Source organism: Python bivittatus, unplaced genomic scaffold, assembly GCF_059951505.1.
Source record: "Python bivittatus isolate LINGU-HERP-01145 unplaced genomic scaffold, Pbiv_v1 ctg000100_np1212, whole genome shotgun sequence".
NCBI lineage: Eukaryota > Metazoa > Chordata > Lepidosauria > Squamata > Pythonidae > Python > Python bivittatus.
In genome coordinates, this window is record NW_028277038.1 from 631,842 (window position 1) to 653,610 (window position 21,769).

Genomic DNA, 21,769 nt, shown 5'->3' on the forward strand with positions numbered 1-21,769 from the left:
GGGGGGGCACTGACTTGGGCCCAGGCTGGCCAGCGCAAAGCAGCCCGTAGGCCACTCGGGGCTTCGTGCTCAGCTGAATCATGCTCACACTAGCGAGGGAAAGTGGTGCGTCTCGTCCCAGGATCTCACCTTCCACTCGCTGCTCCTCTGACTGACGTTTTCAGAAATGGGAGCTGTCAAGGGTGAGGAGAGATTTGGACATCCAGCTGACAGGTGGCAGAGGAGAACTGAAGGCACCTGCCCAGGCATGGCTGAACAGCTCAGGGCAGCAGCTGCTGGCCAGGCATGAAAAGGCGCTGCTGCGCAGCCCTCAGCAGAGCGCCCTCGGCTCCTAAGGAATCAACCCCGGTCTCAGGGGAAGGAACCCTCCTCCTCCCTCTGCTGGTCCAGGTCTGTGAGAAAAGAAGATCTCCCTGCCTTCTGCGGTGGCCCTTGCGTCTGGTGGAGCAGAGTCAAGAAAAGCAGATGCCGTTGTCCTACCCTTGTGCTGGCAGCCTTCAGATACTTCCCGATCTCTGGCAAGGAGTGGGAGCAATAAAGCAGGGCATATGGAGGGTACCTGATTGGGAAAGGCTGCCTCCAGGTGCCCTTGCATGGAAGCCAAGGACAGCTCATCCAGTCCAGCAACCAAGGCCTACCTGGCAAGGTTGTTGTGCAGGAGAAAATCTCCAGAAGTCGCCAAATGTGGAAGAGGAAATAATCCAGCCGTCCTGGGAGCCCAACATCTGAACTCCACTGGTCCTGCCGCTGGGAGAAAGGAGAAAGCAAGCTCTCCTCCCTAGCAGCGTTTCCGTGTTCCCCTTCGGGCAATTCCTTGGTCTCCCGTTGAGCCCAGGGTGGGCTCAGTGCCACGACGCGAGTGGCAAAGGATGACCAATTCTGTCCCTAGGTGTGGCTGACCATTGTTGGCTGGCCCCTGCACCAGGGCTACCCCGGCCAGGTTTGGGGCCAAGAAGGCTGGACCAATCCAGCAAAGCAGCCCTTCCGCTGGTGGAGGTGCTCAGGTGCCCCCCCTTCTGGGGGGCTGAAGTGAATTCTAGCTGGGCAGGCCCCAGAGCTCCTCCATGCCCAGAGCTACAGCCCCCTACCCTGACTCAGGGCTGAAGGTCCCAAAAGGGAAGACCATCCTGCGTCTTTCCTTGCAGACCCAGGACAGAGGCTGTGCAGTGTGGGAGTGGGCAGGCCTGGGGCTCCCTCGTGCATCCTCTGGGACGGAGGCCGGACCCCGCTGGTTTCTCTTGCTGCTGGAGCCACACAAGAGCATGCAGCGGGGGGGGGGGGGCTCCTCCCCTGTCTCCTCCCCCTCCCTTTGAAGTGAGGCAACCCTTTCTGGAGCTGGCTGCAGCTCGCCCTCCCTCCTGGGTGCGCCTCTCTTTCTCCAACTTCTTCAGTCCAGACCCTGCTGGAGCTTTGGGGAAGATGCCCACTTCTCCAGCTGCCTGCCTTGCCAGGCCGGCTGGCACAATGACCCCCCAGGCCCCCCCTCTCCTTGGCCAGAGAAATTCCAGGGACAGGTGGGGCAAAAAGATGGATTTCCTTCTGTCCGTGGTAGGATTTGCCGTCGATCTGGGGAACGTCTGGCGCTTCCCCTACATCTGCTACCAGAATGGAGGCGGTAAGGAGCCGGGTCGGGAGCTGGGCATGGATTTGGGGCAGAGCTGAACTTTCTACCCTGACCAGGGACCCCTCTCCCCTTCCCTTGCAGCCCCTGCTCCTTACAGGGTCATAATTCTGGGTGAAACTTTGTTAGACTCCCCCTGCTTCCCTTCCTTTGCCTTTCCTAGCAACCGCTTTCTTCTCCACCAGCGCGGTTTGGAAGACTGGATTTTAGAATGTGGAAGGAATGACCCAGAAGAACAGGGAGTCCCATTTAAATCCAAAACATGAAAGTGTCAGTGCAACTTGTCAATTTATTGGAGACGTTTGCTATTGGAGAGACGTTCCAATTTTCTGGAGTTTCTTTGGTTCTAAAACTACTGGGTAGACCCACGTAATGTTTCGGTCTCTGGATAATACTACCGATAGCTACCACTAAGCTTTTCTCTCCTTTTGGGGGTGGGGAACTGTCCATGGTATTTCTTTTCAGCATCACTGAAATGCATCGCAAAAAAAAAAAAAAAAAGTTGGTTAGCAAGAAGGCATCTCTTTGGCCCCATTGGAAAATAACCTGAAACATGGTACTGCTTTAATGCAGTTCAGTCAAAATTTGATAAAATTGCAAGCAAACTTTGTGGCATTATGTGACCTTAATGTATAATACCTAAATGTAGCAATCTGCAAGCTATTGCTTTCTTTTTTCTGTAAATTTAAATTGGTTGTGTAATTATTTCTTAAATTACTGCCCCATTTATCAGCTCCTTAGAATGTTTTCAAAGTAAAATATATACAAATAATCACAAGAAAACTACCTGAAAAGGGAATCTAAATAAATCAATAAATGAAAGTCAATCGAGGCAGAAACAAATTAATCAGATACCGATCGAATCTCTGTATCCAAATTATTAAATGTTTACTTTAGATTTGTCAAGAATTTCTGTGATATTAAGGAAAAGCGATGAATATCCTCCTTGAATGAGCAAGAAAAACAAATCTGAATTGCAACTTCCAGTTCACTTCTGATGGCTTGGTGGGAACGCCATTTAGGGTCAATTTTATTCCAGCATTTCAGAGCAAGGCAGGTGTAATGCACACCTGGTGCCTAGAGATCTTTGTTTCTTCCAATGTTTTCCCAGAAACAGGCAGCTATTAACATTTCTCACTGCTGTGTGCCTGTGCCTTTCAGGCAGGGAAAGCTGCAGCCTTGTCTTATGAATGTAGCTTGCAGGGTGTTTTCTGTTTCACCTTGGACATTTTGGCTGTTCCGTAACGATGTGTGCCACTCTCATGCACGTTTCTGGACCACGTGAATGCAAAGAAATCTGATGATCGTATGGATCTCTTTAATTTTGTGCAAACAGCTGCTGGGGGGCTTTCAGAAAAGGGGGTTTAGGAGGAGATGGTGGGGAGCAAGCTGTGTCAGTGGCCACCACCTCATTTAAAACACACAGGTGGGATCTGATATGTGCCTCACTGGGAGAGGTAAGGTAGATTCATGACGCCTCCTTCCCGAAATGTCCACCCTCTGAAGCTGGCATTCTCAAACTCCAGTGATTGATGAGTAATTGAAGCTGGCTTTCTCCAAGACAGACCTCGCGGGGGCAGGGGGAGTGGGAACGCAGCTCAGCTCAGCTCAGCCGAGGACGCTGAGCGCTTCTCCGTACCTCTTGAAACTCCTGCCCTTTGCCATCACAGGAGCGTTTCTCATCCCCTACGTGTTGATGGCTGTCTTCGGCGGGGTGCCCCTTTTCTACATGGAGCTGGCTCTGGGACAATTCCATCGGGTTGGAGCCATACCCATCTGGAAGAACGTCTGCCCCATCTTTAAAGGTAACAAGCCGGCAAAACTGAGCAGAAATTTTCCCAAAGGGAAGAAGGCCGGTACGCACGCACACGTGTGCACGTCTGTCTACGTTTAGGATGCCTTAAGGAAGTAGGGCCTTTAGGAGTTCAGGGCTCCCCTCCCTCTTTCACGAGAGGCAGTTTAAATGCGTCCCTGGAACTTCAGGTCTGTATTTTAATCTTCCCCTTGCATTCTGAAATGGTCCCTCCAAAGGTTAGATGGTCGCCCGCTTCTGATTCTTGGAGTGGGCGCTGAACCCCACACCCCGCCTTGGCCCCCAGACCAATTTCGATGCTCGGGAGACGCCACGGCCCAACTTCCAGGCAAGCTGAAAGGAAGCTTTTTGCCTGCAAGACCCTCCTCAGCCAACAACAGCCTGCCAGAAATTTCAGCCCTTGTTGGCCTTGCCAGCAGCAATAGTTTGCAGCCGAGGGCCTCGATGCCACCACACTCCAAATGATGGCACAGATTAATTCATTGGTTATTGTGGATGGTTGTTATTATTTGTACATTCGTCAGTTATTCGCCGCTTTCTTTTATGTACACATCTGGCCCATTGGATAATACACCTAACTGGAGCTTTCAGATCCGAAATGTTTTACCTTTGAATAGGTGCATGGGAGCAATTGAGGTTAAGTGGCCTCTGGGCTCTGGGTCCTTTGGCTGATTTCCAAGAGGCACCTGGAAACGAGGGGCTGGGTGAGAGGCTGGGGGCGCCTCTGCCTGGCCGCCTTCTCCTTTTGCAGGCATCGGTTTCGCTATCTGTGTTATCAACCTGTACGTGGCGTTCTACTACAACACCGTCATTGCTTGGGCCCTCTGCTACTTCTACTCCTCCTTTGCACACACCCTGCCCTGGGCCAGCTGCAGCAACCCCTGGAACACCCCCAGCTGCATCAGCTACTTCGACAGCAGCAACGTGTCCTGGACGAACCACTCCAAGTCACCCGCAGAGGAGTTTTACATGTAAGGGGGGCCGGAGGGGCTTAGGGGCACTGAAAGCAGCCAGCTGATCGTAGGAGACCGGGCAGCAGAGCCAGGTGGCACTCCTGGGGCAGCACGAGCCAAAGACGGGGAGTTTGCTGCACTGGAGTCTCTGGCATCCACACTGGCAAAGTCTGCCAGAATGCAATGCTCCTTCTGGGAGTATTGGCCAGGCAGTGGTGCTTCCGCCTTTCTTTCCTCTGACCGAGAGGCTTCTCTCTGGGCAGGAGGCAGGTCCTGCAGGTGCAGAATTCGCGTGGTCTGTCTGATGTGGGCAAGATCCGTTGGCAGCTGCTCCTCTGCCTGTTCCTCATCTTCACCATCGTCTACTTCAGCCTCTGGAAGGGGGTCAAGACTTCTGGGAAGGTACAGGCTGTTGGGGTCCCTCTGACTCTGTCCTGCCCCATTACAGCCCCTGCCGGGGCCTGATGCCTCCTCAAGGGGAGCTTGGGGTCCAGATTCCGTTGCCACTCCCTTCCTCGCAGCTGCAGAAGCTGGCAGAGGGCACCGACCCTTGAGGCGTTCTGCAGGAAGAAGGGCAGCGGGAAGTCTGGGAAGAGGAAGCGACGCCCATCCTGGGATTTGGAGCTGGGGGCGGTGGAGGTGGTGAAGGCGTTTGGCTGAAACTCCACAGCCCATCGCGGCCTGGTTGTCCCCCCAGGTGGTCTGGGTGACGGCCACTCTGCCGTACATCGTCTTGTTCATCCTGCTGATCCGTGGTGCAACTCTCCCGGGGGCTTGGAGAGGAGTTGTCTTCTACCTGCGACCCGACTGGGGGAAGCTCAGGAGCATGGCCGTACGTTTGTACACGTAGCTATGTCATTGCAAGGTGATGCCTTTTGCTCGGAGACAGAGCTCTTCTGCCTTGAGCAGGCACATCTCAGACTGAAATTCAACAGGAGCTCTGCTAGAGAAGGTAGGAAAACTCCTCAGGATCTAGAGGCGGAGAGGGGGCTGGCTGGTCTTCCATACGTACTCAGTCATTGCTCAGGGACAGACCCACCAAGGACTCCCACATTTCAGTGCCACAGAATCGTGGCTTTTCCCGGCAGGATTCAGTGAACAAATCATCGGTGCTGGGTTAGGAAGCAGGCGCAGAACAACGGGGATCCTCCCTGCTCCTTCACTTGGCCTGGCGTGCAGTCACCCTTCTCCAATTCCAAAGCAATTCAAACTCCTCCGTAGGGGTCAGAAGGATGCCAAACCATCATTCTCTGTTCAACATTGCTGAGATCTATCTGATCCCAGACCCGCTGCCTCTGCAGGAGCATTCACTGCTTCAACTCCACTCCAGTTAGGTGCCTCCCCAAAGAGAGGAAAGGACTTGCTGGGGAGGCGCTGTGGCCCTCTGTGTGAAGGGCAGCTCTTTTAAAGGGTCATTTGCTCTGGCTCTGCTGCCCGTGACTCCCCCACCCCGCTATTCCCTCTTCTGCAGATCCACAAGAAAAAGGCCCCCCGTCTGGCAACCCCCAGAGAAGATCAGACGACCAGTTGGGGAGGGAGCGACACGTTCTTTCCCTTGCTATTCTTTGGCACCCTTGGAAATGCAAATCATGAATTGAATCACCCATGTCATTTACGGTCTGCCGGCAATTGATTCGGGCAGCCTGCTTTCGCGCGGCCTTTGCCAAGCTGAACTGACAATGGACTTCCTGCCCGTAATTACCTCTCCCAACGCATTGATGAATTTTCATTAAAGCTAATCGGACGGGGGGGCGGGCGGGGGGGAAACGTTGACCAGAACCTACAAGGGGCTTGCTTGCTGCCTGCCTTCTACCTAACACACACACAAGTGCAGCACCCGCCTTGTAGAAATCCACAAGAGCAGGAATACGGACCTCTTCCAACTTTTTTCACCAAAGAGTGACCTTATAGAAAGGACCAGAAGGTCCAGTTTCCCTGCTGGCATTTCAGAGGCAGAACTTGGGGACCCTTGCCATGCACCATCTGGAGGGAGAGTCCTCTGCCCACCGAGCGCATTCTTTGCCCTGAGGTTCTCCTCCTCTGGTCTTGGCTAACTTGGCTCCTTTACTGTTGGTGGGGGCAGTGTAAAATTAAACTCCAGAGGGCCCACGAGGTCCGTGGTCCTGGAGGCTCGCAGGCTCCCTTCCTGCAGCGAAAGCAACAGGGAGGGGTGCTCGGTCTGAGGATTGGCCTGGCACCTCCCCGGCTACCCTCCTGAGCCCTTCCCCGGAGGCTCTTCAGCTGCCGCAACCGTGCCTATCTCCGTTCAGGTGTGGGTTGACGCAGCTGCCCAGATCTTCTTCTCCCTGGGGCCCGGATTTGGAGTCCTCCTCGCGTTAGCCAGTTACAACCCCTTCAACAACAACTGTTACCGGTGAGGGTTCAAGGCCAAGCAGCCGGCTGTCCACAGACCCCCACTCTTCCCTCTTCTCTTAATTGCTCTCTTGGGGGGCAGACCTATCAGTAAGAAGGTGGGTTGCTGGTGCTGGGAGGGCATCAGCCGAACCAGGCATTCCGGCATGCACGGGGCCCTGCTTTGCACACGTGCCACATGGGAGCACCGGCGTTGCTGGGGTTGGGGGCTGCAGGAGAGGGCCGCGTGCAGCTCCCAAGGTGCGGTGAACAAGTGGCTCTTACCCATCGCCCAGCTGCCTTCCTTACCCGGGAGGGTGGCACGGTCTTTTCCTTCTCAGCGCCAGATGGCCAGATGCCTCAGCCTGCCCGGGGAGGAGGCTGAGCGTTTGAATGCAATGCCGTTGGCTGCACCCGCAGAGCAGCAGGGCCCTGCTCCTCTCCACTTCCCAGTCTGCCTGGGGAATTCACGGCTTTGTCGCTCCTTCCCAGAGATGCCATCCTAACCAGCCTGGTCAACTGCCTCACCAGCTTCCTCTCGGGATTCGTCATTTTCACCGTCCTGGGCTACATGGCTGAGATGCGGGACATGGAAGTTGCGGACGTGGCCAAAGACAAAGGTTTGCGGCCGCCTCTTGTTGGCATCCGTTCTCCCACACAGGGAGCTGAAGGCGGCTGCCAAGGGTTGTGGGGTTTGTAACCGCATCCTCCATCGGTGAGAACAGAGAACAGCCCCCAGTTGTCGTCCGCGGGCAGTGGAGGCAATGCTTCCTCTCCTCCGAGCAAATGAGCCCTACCTTTCCCTAATGGCATTGTTCTCAGGAAATGTTTGCCTGCGATGAACATAACAGAGTTTATTGAATTAACTCGATTTCTGGATCCAAGGAACACAACACCCTCAGCTAAAACGTGGCTGGGTTGGGCATGGCTTTCTGCTCTGGGGGAAGCCAGCCAAATAATTCTAAGGGAATATCCTTTAGCCAGATAGACTGCAGTCGTGTTAACCCTGCTGTGTTTTGCTTGCAGACTTGCAGGCCCCACACTGCTCCTACCTAAGAGTGAGGGGAAGTGGGACAAGCATTGCTTTGGGGGTGATGGGGGGCAAGCACAAGTCAGGGAAGGCCACGGTGAGCCCTCATGAGAATGCCACCCTCTCCAGTCCTGGCACAACCTCCCTTGGCCTATTGGCTGCACGCAGGAGCTGAGAGGTGGAAACCTTCTTCCAGGGCCCAGCCTCCTCTTCATCACTTATCCGGAAGCCCTCGCCAACATGACCGGATCCTCCTTCTTTGCCGTCCTCTTCTTCCTCATGATGATTACGCTGGGACTGGACAGCACGGTAAGGGTTCATTTTGCATTGGGAAGACAGAGGAGACTGTCAGGCAAGAGGGTTGGGCTCCAAGTAAGAAAGGTGGTTTCTGGCTATGGTACTCACTCGTTCTTTTGGTCTGGAAAAACAGCACTTCCCAATTTGTTTCCCAAACAATAGGCTGTTATTCCTGTTCAAGGAACAGTTTAAACCTGTCCAGGGTTAGAATTGCTCTGAATTTGACTGAGCTGCCCTGCGCTCCCCAATAAAATCTCCAGGGCTCTGCCACTGACTCAGACTGGGTTCTCCTGGGGGGTGTTTGCAGTTTGGGGGCCTGGAAGCCGTGATCACAGCCCTGATGGATGAGTATCCCCAAGTCCTAGGGGAGCACCGTCAGCTGTTTGTGCTTGGACTCATTGTCATCTGTTTCCTGGGCTCCCTCGCCACGCTGACCAATGTGAGTTGTGGGGGCACTGGGCGTTTTCTGACCCTTGATCTCAGGGCCAGGCAGCGCTTCTCTGGTTAATGCAGAAGAAAGGCCGGCTGGCATATTGGAGGTCACCGAAACACGCTGGACACAGAGGATGGCTGGCAACAGCTGCCCTTATGTATTTCCCAGAAATACAGTATCTTGTTAACATACTTGCCCCACCAGGTAGTGTTTTATTTTGCTCCTATTATGGGGGAGGGGGTGAGGCAAGATGGAAGCCCCCAAGTGAGCCAAGCGTGGGACTTCCCCCTACTAGAATCCACCACGAAATGGCAGAGAGGTACCTCAAAGGCCAACCACTGCAGTGTGGTATTGTCCACCTTCAAGGAACCACAAGACTGCTACCAACCCACAACCCCAACCTTGGGGGCCTGTAGTCTAAGCAAAGTGCCCCTATCCCCCCCAGTTTCACAGCAGGCTCTTTGCTGGTGTTCCAATCCAGGGAGGCCCCTACATTGTGAAACTCCTGGAAGAGTTCGGTGCTGGTTGCTCCATCTTAGCTGTGGTGCTGCTGGAAGCCATCGCCGTCTCCTGGTTTTACGGTGAGGAGGGATGGGTTGTGGCCCCCCTGGTGGCAGGGGGAGCCTCCAGAAGACCCCCAGTGCTGTCCTCCAAGACCCAGCCAGACGTGCCTTTTCTAAGAATCGGTAGAGTGACCGCCCCGCGTGGGTCTCCTTCAGGGAAAAACTTCGCAGAAACAAGCCCCCGCAGGCAGAGCTTTTCCCCACCATCCCTGCAAACCTTCCTGCGCCTTTCTGACTTTGAAATCAATGCTCAGAGTAGCTGTCCCCCAGAATGACTGGGGAGAGGCCCCAGCCCCTCAAAGGACTTAAAAGTGTGGGCTTTGCCAGAGCTGAAGTTGCTGAGCCAAAGATGAACAGCTTGAATCTCTCTTCCAGGAATGCAGCAGTTCTGCAGCGATGTGAAGGCCATGCTCGGGTTTGGACCAGGCATGTACTGGCAAATGTGTTGGAGAGTTGTCAGCCCGGCCACCTTAGCCGTACGTAAGAGATACTTCTCCATCATTGTTTTTATGTCACCATCATCCAGACTGAGATTAAAATAGACACAAATATTCACTGCCCCCAAATGCTTTTAACTGAACACTCCAAAAATGTGGGGAAACTGCAAAGAAACATGGGATGAGTGGTGGGTGGGAGGAAAGGCATAGTTATGGATAAGCCGGGTTGCCCTGTAAATTAGGAATCAAAATGTGTTCCCAAAGGAATATTCTTTGCATCTCCATCAAGAAGGTCTTGCTTAGTTTTTATTGCTCTTCCCAAAGCTCTAGAGAAACCCAGCCAGTCAGACTGAACCATGCTGGAGCTAGAAATGAGCTGACCTAAAGCCAGTAACCGCAAGCAGCTTTTTCACTTCCAGTTCCTGCTGAGCACAGAAACACTCATGCCACACAAATAATTGTAAACGCAAGGCCACAGATACCTCCACAATTGAAAGACAGCATGTAAGGAACTCGGAACCCATTTCACTCTGATTGCCCCCCACAAGAGTCTTTGTTTAATAATGCCAGAGTTCAGACAACCCAAGTTTGTGGATCACAGCCCTCTTCGTGAGCTGGCAGGGGCATTTCCATGAGAAAGGGGTACGGGTGCCCCAGTTCCTAAACAGGGAAATGAAGTTTGCTGTGCTTCAAACCACAACGTCAGTTTTGTCAGATGTCCCTGGCTCTCTCTAGGGCTAACAGCCCCTTGGCTACTGTTTGGTACAAATGTCCCTTTGGGGGTGGAAGGGATGAATTTTGTGGCTGGGGGGGCTTGTAAAGCAGCCAAGACGGGGACGGGGCAGCGGGGGCAGCTGGGCGTTCTCCCAGAACGGATTTTATCCTTGTCCCTTGCCCCAGTTTATTCTTATCAGCTCCCTCCTGGACCAGCCACCCCTCGTGCTGTTCGACTACAAGTATCCTGCGTGGAGCATCCAGCTGGGACACCTGATTGGAATGTCGTCCTTCCTCTGCATTCCTGCCTACATGGTGTACAAGCTTGTCTGGACCCCTGGATCTCTGAAGCAGGTCAGGGAAATAAGATCCTAACAACTCTGCCCGGGGGAGTCCCACAGCCCTCTCCTCCCGCGGATCCGATGCCTAAAGAGCGATCCCCAGGCCGCCTGGCTGAGAGACCGCACTGCGAATAGGCAGAGTCTCATCCTGGCCTCGGTTCTGCCATTAACCGAGTCAAAGGCAATGGATCTGAAGCAGGAAGAGTTGTTCTACCCACGGGGGGGGGGGAGGGGGGTTGGAAAAAAAAGGGAGGAGGGAAGGTGCATTTATGTTATTATGCTTGGGCTGTGCTCTGTGAGATTGTGAAAGCATGGACGTGGGTAAAGATTATTAGGAAAAGAGTCAGAAGTAAAAACGCTAATGTTTTAACACCTTGACCTGGAGTGGAGCCACGCATGGGACGCCACAGAGCTCAGGTTGCTGTCCTTCAAGAAGTTCTTGGACAACTGGACAAAGCAGTCCCCACCTGACCCTTTCTCCCTCTCTCTCCCCACTCTTTCTCTCTGTCCTTGGCCGCCAGCGCCTCGCCCTGTGCCTTCGGCCAGAGAAGGTTGTGCAAGAGCTGCCCCTGGAGACGGTGGATGTGCCAACCTCCCTTTAATTCCCTTGACTGAGAGCTCCTGCCTCCTACCCCGAAAACACAGGCTGTTCTCTGCTGACCCCCCACAGAAGAACACCCGGCCAAGGCAGCGACCAAGTGGATGTCGGAGCCCAGTTGGGTGGGCTGACCCCGCCATCTCCCAAGCCAACTCTCCAGCGCCCCCTCCTCCTGGAATTGCTGGCTCCTCACCCTGCCCCCGCCCCCAGCACAGCTTCTGATCCTTGGCATGCCGGACAGAAACACCTTTGTGGGGACTCAAGATAACCCTGGCTTTGGCCCTGTTTGCCTGTCTCGCAGAAGAGCTGCGCTGGGAGGAGGAGGTGTGCTGGGCATCTGCAGCCAAACCTTTCCCCGTCTGTCTAAGTGGTCAGGGCCCCCCGCCCCCAGCTCCGTCTGGCGGCGGGGGGGGGGGGCGGCTTAGCCCTGCCTACCTGCGAAGCCCCAGTGATGGCAGGACCCAGCTAGGCACAAAGACCAGTTCAGCTGCGGTCGGCTCCGAGTTCCTGCTGACGCGCGACTTCCCTTGCTCCGGGTGGCCCTTTGCGTTTTTTCGCTTAAGCAGCCTACGGCTTATTACTGGGGAGGGGGGGCGGCGGCGGCGGCGGCGCCGCCGCCTTCTGGGCGGGCGTTCGCGGCCCCTGCTCTAGGGACGCGCTTCCCCTCGGCGGGGCTGTCTGCGCCGCGCTGCCTCTTCCCGAGACCGACCTCGCGGCTTCCCTCCCGGAGCAACAAAACCGGCGTCTCAGAAACGGCGCTCCCGAGTCGGGGGGGGGGGCACCGCCGGTTCACCCGTTTGCAGAGCAATCCGCTTGCAGCCCGCCCCCTTTTACCCCGGGAGGCCGCGGACAAGCCCAAATAAAAATGCGATCTGCCTCTGAGCCGCGGCTTGCTCACTCAGCCGCACGGGCTGCGCCCGGGTACCACGCCGAGCCGCGGCCACGGATCTCAGCGGCCCCTCGGCTGGGCGACGACAGCCGCTTCCATCGCGGCCAGGCTCCAAACCGGGACCGGGTGACGGGGGGGGGGGATCGCGCGGCGTGCGCACGCGTGCAGAGGCGCGCTCGGGCCGAGGGCTGCGAGCGCCTCCCGCTGCCCTGCGCTGGCGCGAGGATGCCGCGGAGCCGCCGCCGGGGAGCCGCCCTGCCGTCTCCGTCTCGGTGTGGCCCTTCCGCCGCCGCGCTCCCCGGCGGGCGGGGGCAGCCCGGAGCCCGGCGATTTGCTTGCGCTGCGCCTTTCCTTCCTTCCTTGAGATGCGGGGTTTAAGCTGGCAGGTCGATTCTCTGTTGCTGCCCTCCGCTTTTTGGAAAGGTAAATATCTGCAAATAACCCTAATGACGGTGTCTGAATTATTAGGGGGGCTGGGAAGATCGTTTCTCCTGCAGAATTGTGTAGGGTAACAAGACAGCGCGAAGCTGCCTGCAGTTGTCGCCCCATAGATGGGTGGTTTGAGCCTGGCAGAACCGATGAACTAGCCAGGCGGCCACAGGCCCTGCAGACCCCCAAGGGGGGGGGGCGGGATTGGTCTGATGCAAGACTGATCACCGCTCCAAAGCACTCACAAACCTATCCCGATGGCGAGGTGGGAGGCCAGCTGAGACGGGCTGGGACCTCACCACCCAGACAGCTTCATGCGCAGCATTTCACAGCCGCCAGAGGAAGGGATCCTCACCTTTAGCCCTCCAAGGCCAAGAGGGACACCCCTCTGTCCCCGGTTGCCTGGATTCCAAGGGCGCTCTTCCACTCGAGCGCGCTGCCCAGAGTCCAGCAGGGAGGGCAGCTGGAGGTATTCACGCTGACAATTTGCCCATGCCTCTGCCAGCACTCCATAGATGGTTCTGCGCTTGTTTTTACACGCCGGTGGGATGTCCCTGATGCGTACTAGCTACTTCGGGGTCTGTAATAAAACAGTTGTCACTGCATGGTTTTGCTTAGCTGGTCTCCATCTTGGCGACCCTCTGGGGCGGGTCCTGAAAGAGCCCGGCTCTGTCTCGGCCAGGAGGACAGCCACGTTGCGGCGCGTGGCTTTTGCTCTCGGCAAGCGCGCTCTGACCCTGCAGGCGGCTCAACAGAACACATTCCGGGCTCTTGCAGCTTTTCTGACCTAACTTCACAGAACCGCCGAGGCTTTTTGCAGTCAGCCCCATTCGCGCTTTCAATGCTTCTTGAAGGCAGTTTTTTGTTTAACATAAACAGCTTACAGCAGCCCACTCATCTCTTTTCTGGTAAGGAATTCAGCCAAGAGGGGAGGTTGCCCCCGCTTTATTTAAAAACACAACCCCCCCCCGTGTGCGGAGGATTTGTTGCGGGCAGGGGGAGCAAAAGAGGGAAGGCTACAGAGATGAAGCGGCCGGGGTCTGAAGGGAAAGGAAAAGGGCTCTGGTGTAGACAGACCGCGGGGGACGCTTGTAGGGCTATGAAAAGACACCTGACAGCCCCTGAAATCTTTGGTAGGCAAGGAGCATGCTCCGTGGAAACCCTCCCCGTGGCTCAGGTTCCCTGCTGCCGCCCCCCCCTTTGAGGCTGATGAGAGTCCCCTGGCCCCTTCAGAGCAGCCTTTGGCATAGGTACCTCGGGGTGCCCCCTTTCAGTGCAACCGCTGAGCACAGAGGAAGACGGGCAGATCTTTGGGCTCAAAGCTTTGGCGAACGAACGGAAGAGCCCATCTCTGCTCAAGATGGCCTCCCCGTGCAGGTCCCAGGCGGAAGGGGCCCGGGGCTTCTGGCACTCGCTTCCCACGGGCAGCATCCGGCTACTTCTCCAGCAGGGAGCGCTGAAGAGCCTCCTGCAGCTCCGCCTCCTCCTCCTGCTGCCTCCGCTGCTCCAGTTCTTGCTGCTCCCGGACGGAGAGCGCCATGGCCAGCTGCAAGTCCTGGTCAAACGTGGAAGACCCGTGCAGGGGCGGGTTGCTCCTGCTGTTGGCCAGGAGGCTCTCCTGTAGGGCCCTGAGCGGGAGAGAAGAGTGCTTTCCAACGGGGCCTGGCGGGCGGGGTAAGATCCCCACAGCCCAGTTCTGCTACAGAGCTGCACCCAGATTGTGCTCGGTGGCCCAGCGAGCTCCAATTCTGGGCCTGGCTTTGGGGGAGGCTCCCCCCCACATTTCTCCAAACGCCGATGTTTGTAGGATCAAGTAATGGGGGACAGACCAGCCCCTTCCCGAAGAGGGCAGTTTCCAAGGGAGGGGGAAGAGGGCAAACCGAGTCCGAGCCACGAGGGGCGCAGGTCTGGCCAGGAGACGGGTCTCGCCCCTGTGGAGGCCATTCTGAGGTCGCTGCCCTCCTGCCTGCCAGCTGGGGTGTGCCCGTGGGGGAACAGGGAGGAGGACCGCGGGGCGTTCAGCACCAACCGTGAGAACCCAAGCGCTCCCGGTTGCCCAGCATCCTCTGGTTCTTGGCCTCACCTTTGATACTGTAGGTTGAGGTCCTGTGAGTAGGACACATCCCCGTTCAAGTGTGGCCCCAAAGGCTCCTGGGAAGACACCAGAGCGGTTACAAATCCACTTCCTGCGGGGGAACCGGTCCCACTCCTGCCCGCAGGCCTAAATGCTGAAAGATGCCTTTATCTTTCAGAGGACCCCACTCCTCGGTGGGTCACGTTCAGAGGAGCACATGAAAAGCTAAGTACAATCCCTAAACGCACATCCGTGACAAAACAGCGGAACTAAAATGTTGTCTTCGGTTAGAAAATAAAGCACAACTCGGGCTTAAAACCAACGGAGAGGCAAAAGAGGAGCCTGCGGGCAAAGCTCTTGACAGCTCACGGAAAAAGACGTGCGGAGGACAGTGAGGGAAACTCACCTGGTTTTGGCCGGACTCCATCAAGCTCTGCTGGATGGCAAACTGCATGATTTCATTGTCCTCGTCTTGCACGTGCAAGTTCCGGCCATCATCTTGAATACGGTAGGACATGGGGATCTCGAAGACAGAGGGGTCAACCACAAAGGTGGAGGCTGGAGCAGCTGGAGAGGGAGAGCTGTGATCAGGACAGCCACCAGCAGCTTTGGGGGCTGGACTCAACTCTCATCACCCGCCTTTGCCTGAAGGCTTCTGACCACTCCTCTGGTCCCACCAGTCCAACCCCCAAGAGCAGCTTCCTCACCAGATGTCCCCCGGGGGCCTTCGGGGCCCAGAGGTGAAGCGTCTTCCAGGGTGCTGCAGCTGTTCACGCTTCCAAAGGTAATCCTGGCGTTCAGTATGTGGAACAAGGGGATTTCTGCAGGTGGGAGAGAGGAAGAATTGAGAAACAAGGCCCCGGACAATCTCTACCACTACATTTGGTTTGGAAGGTGCTCCAGTTTGGAAGCACAGGACAAAAATGCCACACCGATTTTAACAGGAAATCCAGGAGGGAAGTCCAAAGTGATGAAGTCCTTCAGTCGAGCAAAGTGGGCGCTCGTCCTGGCCATCAGGTCCACGATGGGGGAGACCTGCTCCACAAGGGAGAGCGGGAACTCTTCGGACATCCACAAGTTTGCTTTAAATCTGTGCGAGAAAGGCAGGGATGGCTACGTGGGTGGGGGGGAGCGCGGAGCACGATCCTACTTGGGGGCCTTTTCCTGGCCGCCTAAGGGGCTCCCACTCTGAGCCAGAGATGCGGTGGGGGATTTATGAAGGGAGAGCTGCTCCTCTGCAATGTGGAAAAAGAAATGGCGGCCACCACACCCACCCCACGATGTTTGCTCCCTCTAGCTGAGTGGGTGCTGGGCTCTTCCTGAGGGAACAAAGCAGGGAAGGGGGGAATATGCAGGCTGGGGGACAAACCCCAAAGGGAACCAGGAGAACCGACGGCTTTACTTCTGAGTCCGAATGGTCACTTCTTTGGGCCTGCCGATATCTCTGTCCTTCAGGTCAAACTGAGGGTCAAAGTATTCCTCTGGTGTGAGAGCTGTTGGGTTGTTTGTCGAGGCAAATTCTGTTGTGAGGTCCTGGGGGAAAGGCCAACATGACTGCCCTCAGGGGCTGCTCCCTCCCCCAGAAGGACCACCACCACCCCACCTCTACCTAAGGCCAGGAGAGGCAAGCGGAGAATGGCAAGGTCAGGGCTTGGAGGGCATTGGAAGACTCACCTGCTGGGCCCCGTACTCGTGCTCAATGGTGCCCAGGAAGGATTCCAGGGGGCTTCGGTCAGCTAGGAGAAAGGAGGAAGCGGCCGGTCAGCTCCCAGCTGCCTCCGCCCTCCAGGCTTTCTACCAAGAAGCTCAGCTCACAAGCGCAAAGGGGAGAGGAGAATTTGCAGCTGGAGGAGGCAGGTGTCAATTCCACCTTTTTGAGGACTTGCCTCCCCCAGCGGTGTTAAAGAGCCACACGATACGAAACACCAGTTCATGGTGGGGCCCTGAAAACCAGCGTCTCCAGAGGCTGCTGCTAGAGCTGGACACATGGGCAGAGTGTGCTTTCACACAACCCTTTTACCTCACGGAAGGGTTGGGTGTGCTGGCTCTTCAAGGATCTAGAAGGAAGAGGAGGAAGCCAGGACAGAAGCCGAAGGCAGCAGAAATGCCAGTCTCCGAGGACTATGTGTGAGAGTAGCGTGTGGTGAGACTGTTTTAGGATTTCAGTTTCACTGGGCCTCAGCCAAGGAATCTGGTTCCAACTCTGGCTGCCGACTCCGCTGCTGGAAGAGGTTTGGCCAGGCCAGCAGTTCCAAATGACCTCGGACTATCAGCAAGGCCTTACCCTTGTATCGCCTCTTCTCCTCTTCGGTCAAGTGCTCCGTCCGGATCTTGGTCACCACATTCACGTTGTTGGCTGTGAAGACCTCGAGAAAGGAGGGAGAAGCTCCAGATCTGGCCAAAGTACCCAACCCAGACAGCCCGGAGTCCCCAAAGCCTCCCAAGAAGCTGCCCCTTCTCTGGCCCTCCTAAGGCTCAAGGGGCAGAACTCTTAAGGACACCTGTCTTGGCAAGCTCCGGACCTCCACTGCGTGCCACATGCCACACCACCCGGTGGACTACAGCTTCCGTCATCCTTGTCAACAAGAGTTGGCTATGAGGTGATGGGAGCCACAGTCCCACACCTATAGGAGGCAACGGGTAGGGAACCTTCAGGAGATCCCCTGCCTGCCTTGCATGCTGCAAGTTTTCCCTCAGCCACACAAAGAAGACACCTCTGTGAGGTCTTCCCCCTGCTGCAATAGGCTTGAAGCGCCTTAGCTCCTGACTCCATTTTCTGAATGCCACTGGACAGGCCCCCCTTGAAGCCACAGGCTAAGCAACTGTGGTAGAACCCACACCTGTTTTTCGTCCCCAGCCCCCAATTCTCAAATGCGGCAGCATTTCTGATGGCCAGATGGACCTTCTTCGGCCACTGAAACTAACGGCAGAAAGTCTCGTAGACTTGCTACCTTCTAGGTAAACCACTCTCGGTAAATCCCAGTGCTTTCTTGAGTTTAGAAAACCTAATGTGCTCTTCCAAGACCCTTTGTGGTTTAAAAACAGTCAAACGCACCCCTTGCTCCAACCAGAACAGAGATCGTCACACTGCTTGCAGATGTTCTCAGCGCTATAGAAAGGCTTGGAGGCAGGGCTCCGTGACTGTTTGTCCTGCCAGAGGCGTGCAGCTGGCAGGGAAAAGGAGACCTCCAGGCCAGAGTCTAGGCAGCGTCTTACCTTTGCTTCATAGTCATTCACCACTTCATTCCTCTCAGTTTTCCAGACCCAGAAGCCAGAGGTATTTCTGCAAGGCAAATATCCATTTCCAGAGCCTCTGGGCTTCTGCCATTCCTAAGCCCAGGAATGACTCAATGGTCCTCAAGGTTCCTTACCCCTTGGAGTAAGAACTGATAGGGGGTGCACCTCTTGGGGCCCCGGGGGGTGGTCAATTCCCTCCTATCCAGAGTCTTGTCGCAGGAAAACAACAGGAGAAGGGGAACAGGATTCCTCAGGCCAGAGATGCCCATCCTACCTTTCAAATGCAATATTCCTGGTATCCAGGGAGGTGTTGATAATGGGAGAGGTCAGCCGTCGCTCCACCTCCTTGTTCTTTGGGACCATGGAGTCCAGGGTCAGCCGCTTGATTTGCTGGGTGATCTCGAAACGCTCGGCTGCCACCACTTTCTCATCGTGGTTGACCTCAATCAGCTCAGCCCAGTGCCCAGTATCTGGAAAGCCAAGCGGGAAGTGCTGAGGTGAGTCGGAAGAGCGCTTGGAAAAGGAAGCGGGGAGCTGAGCACCGAGCCGGCTGCGTCTAGCTGAACCAGGCAAGGCAGACCAAGTCAGAATCCTCGGGATGTTTTACGGCATGCTTTCAAAACTCTGCGCTAGCAAAGGTTTAAACCTTGGCTGCTAGATTTACACCCCATGCTGCTAGATACATATATAAAGCACCCTTGTTGTTGCTCAAGAGCAACATTTGTGTACAGACTGTACCAAGATTTTTGTTAATTCTCCAGGTCATCTGTTTCGGGCAGTGAAACCAACGCAGGAGGGAGACTGCCTTTTGCACATGCTGGCATGGCAAGGATTAGCGATGCTGGCAGAGAGTCGGAAAGAAGGGGCTGGAGTTCTGCGAAGGCAAAGCTCAGCAAGCTATATGCCCATTTGGCTCTGACAGCCCCACACGCACGACTTGATCTTTATCAGAACTTTTGGGGGGGAAGTGGATCCCACAGGACGTTAGCACTGATTCATCTCCTGGGTCTCTCCAGTTGATGGGGGGCACGCACTCTTCCAGCCCATCCCACTGTCTCAAACAGTGACCCCTTGTAGCCCTTCCTCCTCCCCCCACCTGGAACTCTGGCGCTTCTCACCTTCCCCTCTGAAAATCAGGCTGCGTTTCCCCCGTTCCCAGCTCATGTTTTCAAAGCCCAGCAATGTGATATCCACTCGCAGCTTTGCACCGCTCTTCCAGATGCGGCAAACGTCACTGGGGCAAACTCTGGACACCAGTGGGACTGTTGGGAAGCATGGAGAGAGCAGAAGAGCTAAAGTCCACTTTGTTTTTGGAAGGGTGGATGGACAATACGCTTGAGAATCCCTGCCTAGTATTCCCTTCGTTAGACCCCCTTGCCAGGCCCAGCCAGAGGCTTCCAAGATGCCACAAACGAAAGGCCAGCTAGGTTCCCACATCATTTTTCGCTTGCCCATTAGTTGAATAAACTCATTCAAGTTCACACATCAAGCAAACCACAAATTGTGATTTACAAGTCATGACGTATAGGCTCATACAACACATTAACCTAACGCAAAGCAAAGGCTTACTGTGATGTGCAAGTCAAGTCTCTATCTAAGAACACAGAGGTTTTCTTTTCCTTGTGTGAAAAATCCCTCCTTTTGTGTGAATTTGCCTCTTTTTAAAGCCTGAAACTCTGAGCCACATTTTCTGGCAGAAAATCTGCCTACCTTAAGGCTGTGTTGTGCAAAAAGCCCATCTACATCACTGAAAGAGCCCAAACTCTAACAATCACTGACTAGAGCAGAATAAATTGGACCGGAGAGCATCAAGCCCCACAGCTTACATTTTATTATCTTCATCACCACCACCTCCTTGTAGTCTTACGCAGCGAGAAGAAAGGGGAAGCACGCATCACACACACAAAGAGAAACACATTTTGCATCTTGAAAGATTCAACATTTGTGGTTTGAAGACAAGGAGATTAAAAGGCAGGCAATATTCGAGAGTGGCAGAAAAGATGGCAGTGGGTCACAGGAACACAGCGAAACCCAGTTTAATCCAGAAATGAATACCATTTTCCCAGGCTGAGTTGGATCGTGTGAGCTCGGTACAAGAGGACAGATAAGCCTCTAAGAAGTGGCAACTTGATTCAGACTTACCCCAGCTGGTGAATTCCCACTTCATTTCCACATAAAAATCTGGAGTCTATTGGGGAAAAACGGAAGAAGAATAAAAAGGAAGTGAGCCTGTGGCATTAAAGCACAAGAAATCCACGCTCCACGTTCATGGAATTTCGGAAACGGAAACGCCGCTCAGCTGGTGGTGTGATCCTGAACGTGTTACTCAGAAGTAGCCCAAGAGGGCTAACTCTCCGCTAAGTAAAAGCCTAACGGCTTTTCAGGAGAGACTTAAGCCACCCACAGCAAAGCCACGCAGACCTGGAGCCGGTTTTCTGGATACGCCCGATTCTTGCTCGACTCTGCTGACGCTCGGGCAGTAAACAAGAGGGAAGGACAAGAGCCGTCTTGCAGTCCTTCCCCACCTGAGTTCTAGAGAAGGCGGTGGGTCGCACATCCCATCACGCACGTTTGCTGAAGATGGGAAGCGGAGTCCAGCACCCCTAAGGCCGGGGCACGCAGGCCCACAGGGCGTGTCCTGCTTGCGGCTCCTCCATTTACCTCACTGATCTTCTGAAGTAATTCGGGGACACCGCCGAGGGTGGCGGACGTCTGCTGGTAGTCGCGGTGCTGAAGGACCATGTGGACTATTTCCGGATCCCCGGTGCTGATGGCCTCGTGCAAGACTGGAGGAAAGACAAGCGGAGCTGAGGTGGCGGGAGGGAGGCAGCCAGCGCCGTCGCTTAGCCCGGCGCTCGGCTCCGGCCTCCAAAGTCCCCGCCCGCCCGGGCCCGCGGCCCGCCCCGGGGGCTCACCTGTCCAGCCCTGCGCGTTCTCCTTCGTGACGTCCGCCCCGTGCCGCAGCAGCACCCGGGCAGACTCCGCGTAGCCCAAGGAAACCGCCAGGTGCAGCGGGCTTCGCCCGCGGGGGTCCTCTTGGTCGACATCCTGATAAGAAACCAAGAGGGAGACCCCTTCTGAGACCCCGGGGTCCGCGGGGCACGGCCGGGAGCGCGGCCCTTTCTCGGACGCGCCACGAGATGTGCGGAAGCGGCTCCGGCGCTGCGACTGCGTTGCTCGCGGGACACACAGACAGGCAAGCGCGGAAATGAGACGGCGACCGCGAGGCCCCCCTTCCTCTCCGGGCCGCTGAGCGGGCGCCCGCCCCGCCCCAGAGCGTCCGGGGGGCGGAGGGAGGCCGGTTCCTCGCTCCGGAGCCTGCACTGCCCGCGCCGGCCGGGAGAGACCCCCGACGGCGAAGGGGCAGCAGCTCTCGCTCCCGCCGGGCCGAGGGGCGGCGGCGGATGGGATGCGCACAGAGACAACGAGCGCCCGGACGGCACGGGATGCGAGCGCGGCCCGCATGCGAGGCCCGCGCCCCTTACCTCCGCCTCCGGCCGGCCCCGCCAGCTGAAAGAGAAGAGCACCTGCGGCTGAGGGGGGGCCTCGGGGGCCGCCCGCCGCCCGCCCCCGAGCCGGCGCGCACTCGCCCGCCCACCCGCCGGCCGCGCTACCTGGCCCCGCAGCGCGGCCTCCAGCTGCCGGAAGTCGTTCCTCCAGACCAGGAGGTGCAGCGGGAACCGGGCGGCGGCGCTCATGCTGCGGCCCCGGTGCTACGCGGCCCAGCCCCCGCCCCGGCGCGCCATGGCCCGGCCGGGCTCACACGACCCCGCCTGCCCTCCGCCCCGCCCGGCCCCGCTCGCCGCCCAGCCCGGAAGCGGGGAGCTCCGCCCTGGGGCGTCGCGGCCCGGCGCTTCCCGTGACGCCCGGCGCGACATCTTGGGTGCGGGCAGCGGCCGCCCGCTCCCGCGCGGCCGCCATGTTGGCGAAGGGCGCCGTCGCGGGAAAGGCGGCCGCCCTGGCAGCTCAGGGCGACGCTTCCGCTTCC

At 56.5% G+C, this 21,769-nt stretch overlaps 2 protein-coding genes across 3 annotated transcripts; one reads left to right on the forward strand and one right to left on the reverse strand.

Annotated features, from left to right (window-relative positions):
• Nucleotides 1-1,527: 1,527 nt before the first annotated feature.
• Nucleotides 1,528-11,179, forward strand: LOC103062023 (sodium-dependent serotonin transporter-like). Its single transcript, XM_015890889.3, has 13 exons — nt 1,528-1,615; nt 3,292-3,426; nt 4,186-4,405; nt 4,651-4,789; nt 5,085-5,219; nt 6,658-6,761; nt 7,232-7,359; nt 7,966-8,078; nt 8,374-8,505; nt 8,981-9,080; nt 9,438-9,538; nt 10,400-10,567; nt 11,076-11,179. Exons 1-13 carry the CDS (start codon nt 1,528-1,530, stop codon nt 11,154-11,156), a joined length of 1,644 nt encoding a protein of 547 aa, XP_015746375.1. The 3' UTR covers nt 11,157-11,179.
• A 2,220-nt stretch (nt 11,180-13,399) lies between these two features.
• On the reverse strand, nt 13,400-21,635 carry ANKRD13A (ankyrin repeat domain 13A). 2 transcript variants are annotated; one of them, XM_088135067.1, is made up of 15 exons: nt 21,396-21,635; nt 20,697-20,829; nt 20,443-20,567; nt 19,924-19,969; nt 18,900-19,043; nt 18,056-18,251; nt 17,761-17,827; nt 16,829-16,910; nt 16,219-16,280; nt 15,947-16,077; nt 15,477-15,634; nt 15,252-15,365; nt 14,951-15,111; nt 14,554-14,621; nt 13,400-14,098 (listed from the first exon to the last, which is right to left on the reverse strand). In XM_088135067.1, the coding sequence occupies exons 1-15, from the start codon at nt 21,477-21,479 to the stop codon at nt 13,906-13,908; spliced, it is 1,764 nt and encodes a 587-aa protein (XP_087991193.1). In that variant the 5' UTR covers nt 21,480-21,635; the 3' UTR covers nt 13,400-13,905. The 2 variants fall into 2 exon arrangements, with proteins under 2 accessions (XP_087991193.1, XP_087991194.1); XM_088135068.1 differs by lacking the exon at nt 21,396-21,635 and adding an exon at nt 21,267-21,285.
• Between the last annotated feature and the right edge of the window lie 134 nt (nt 21,636-21,769).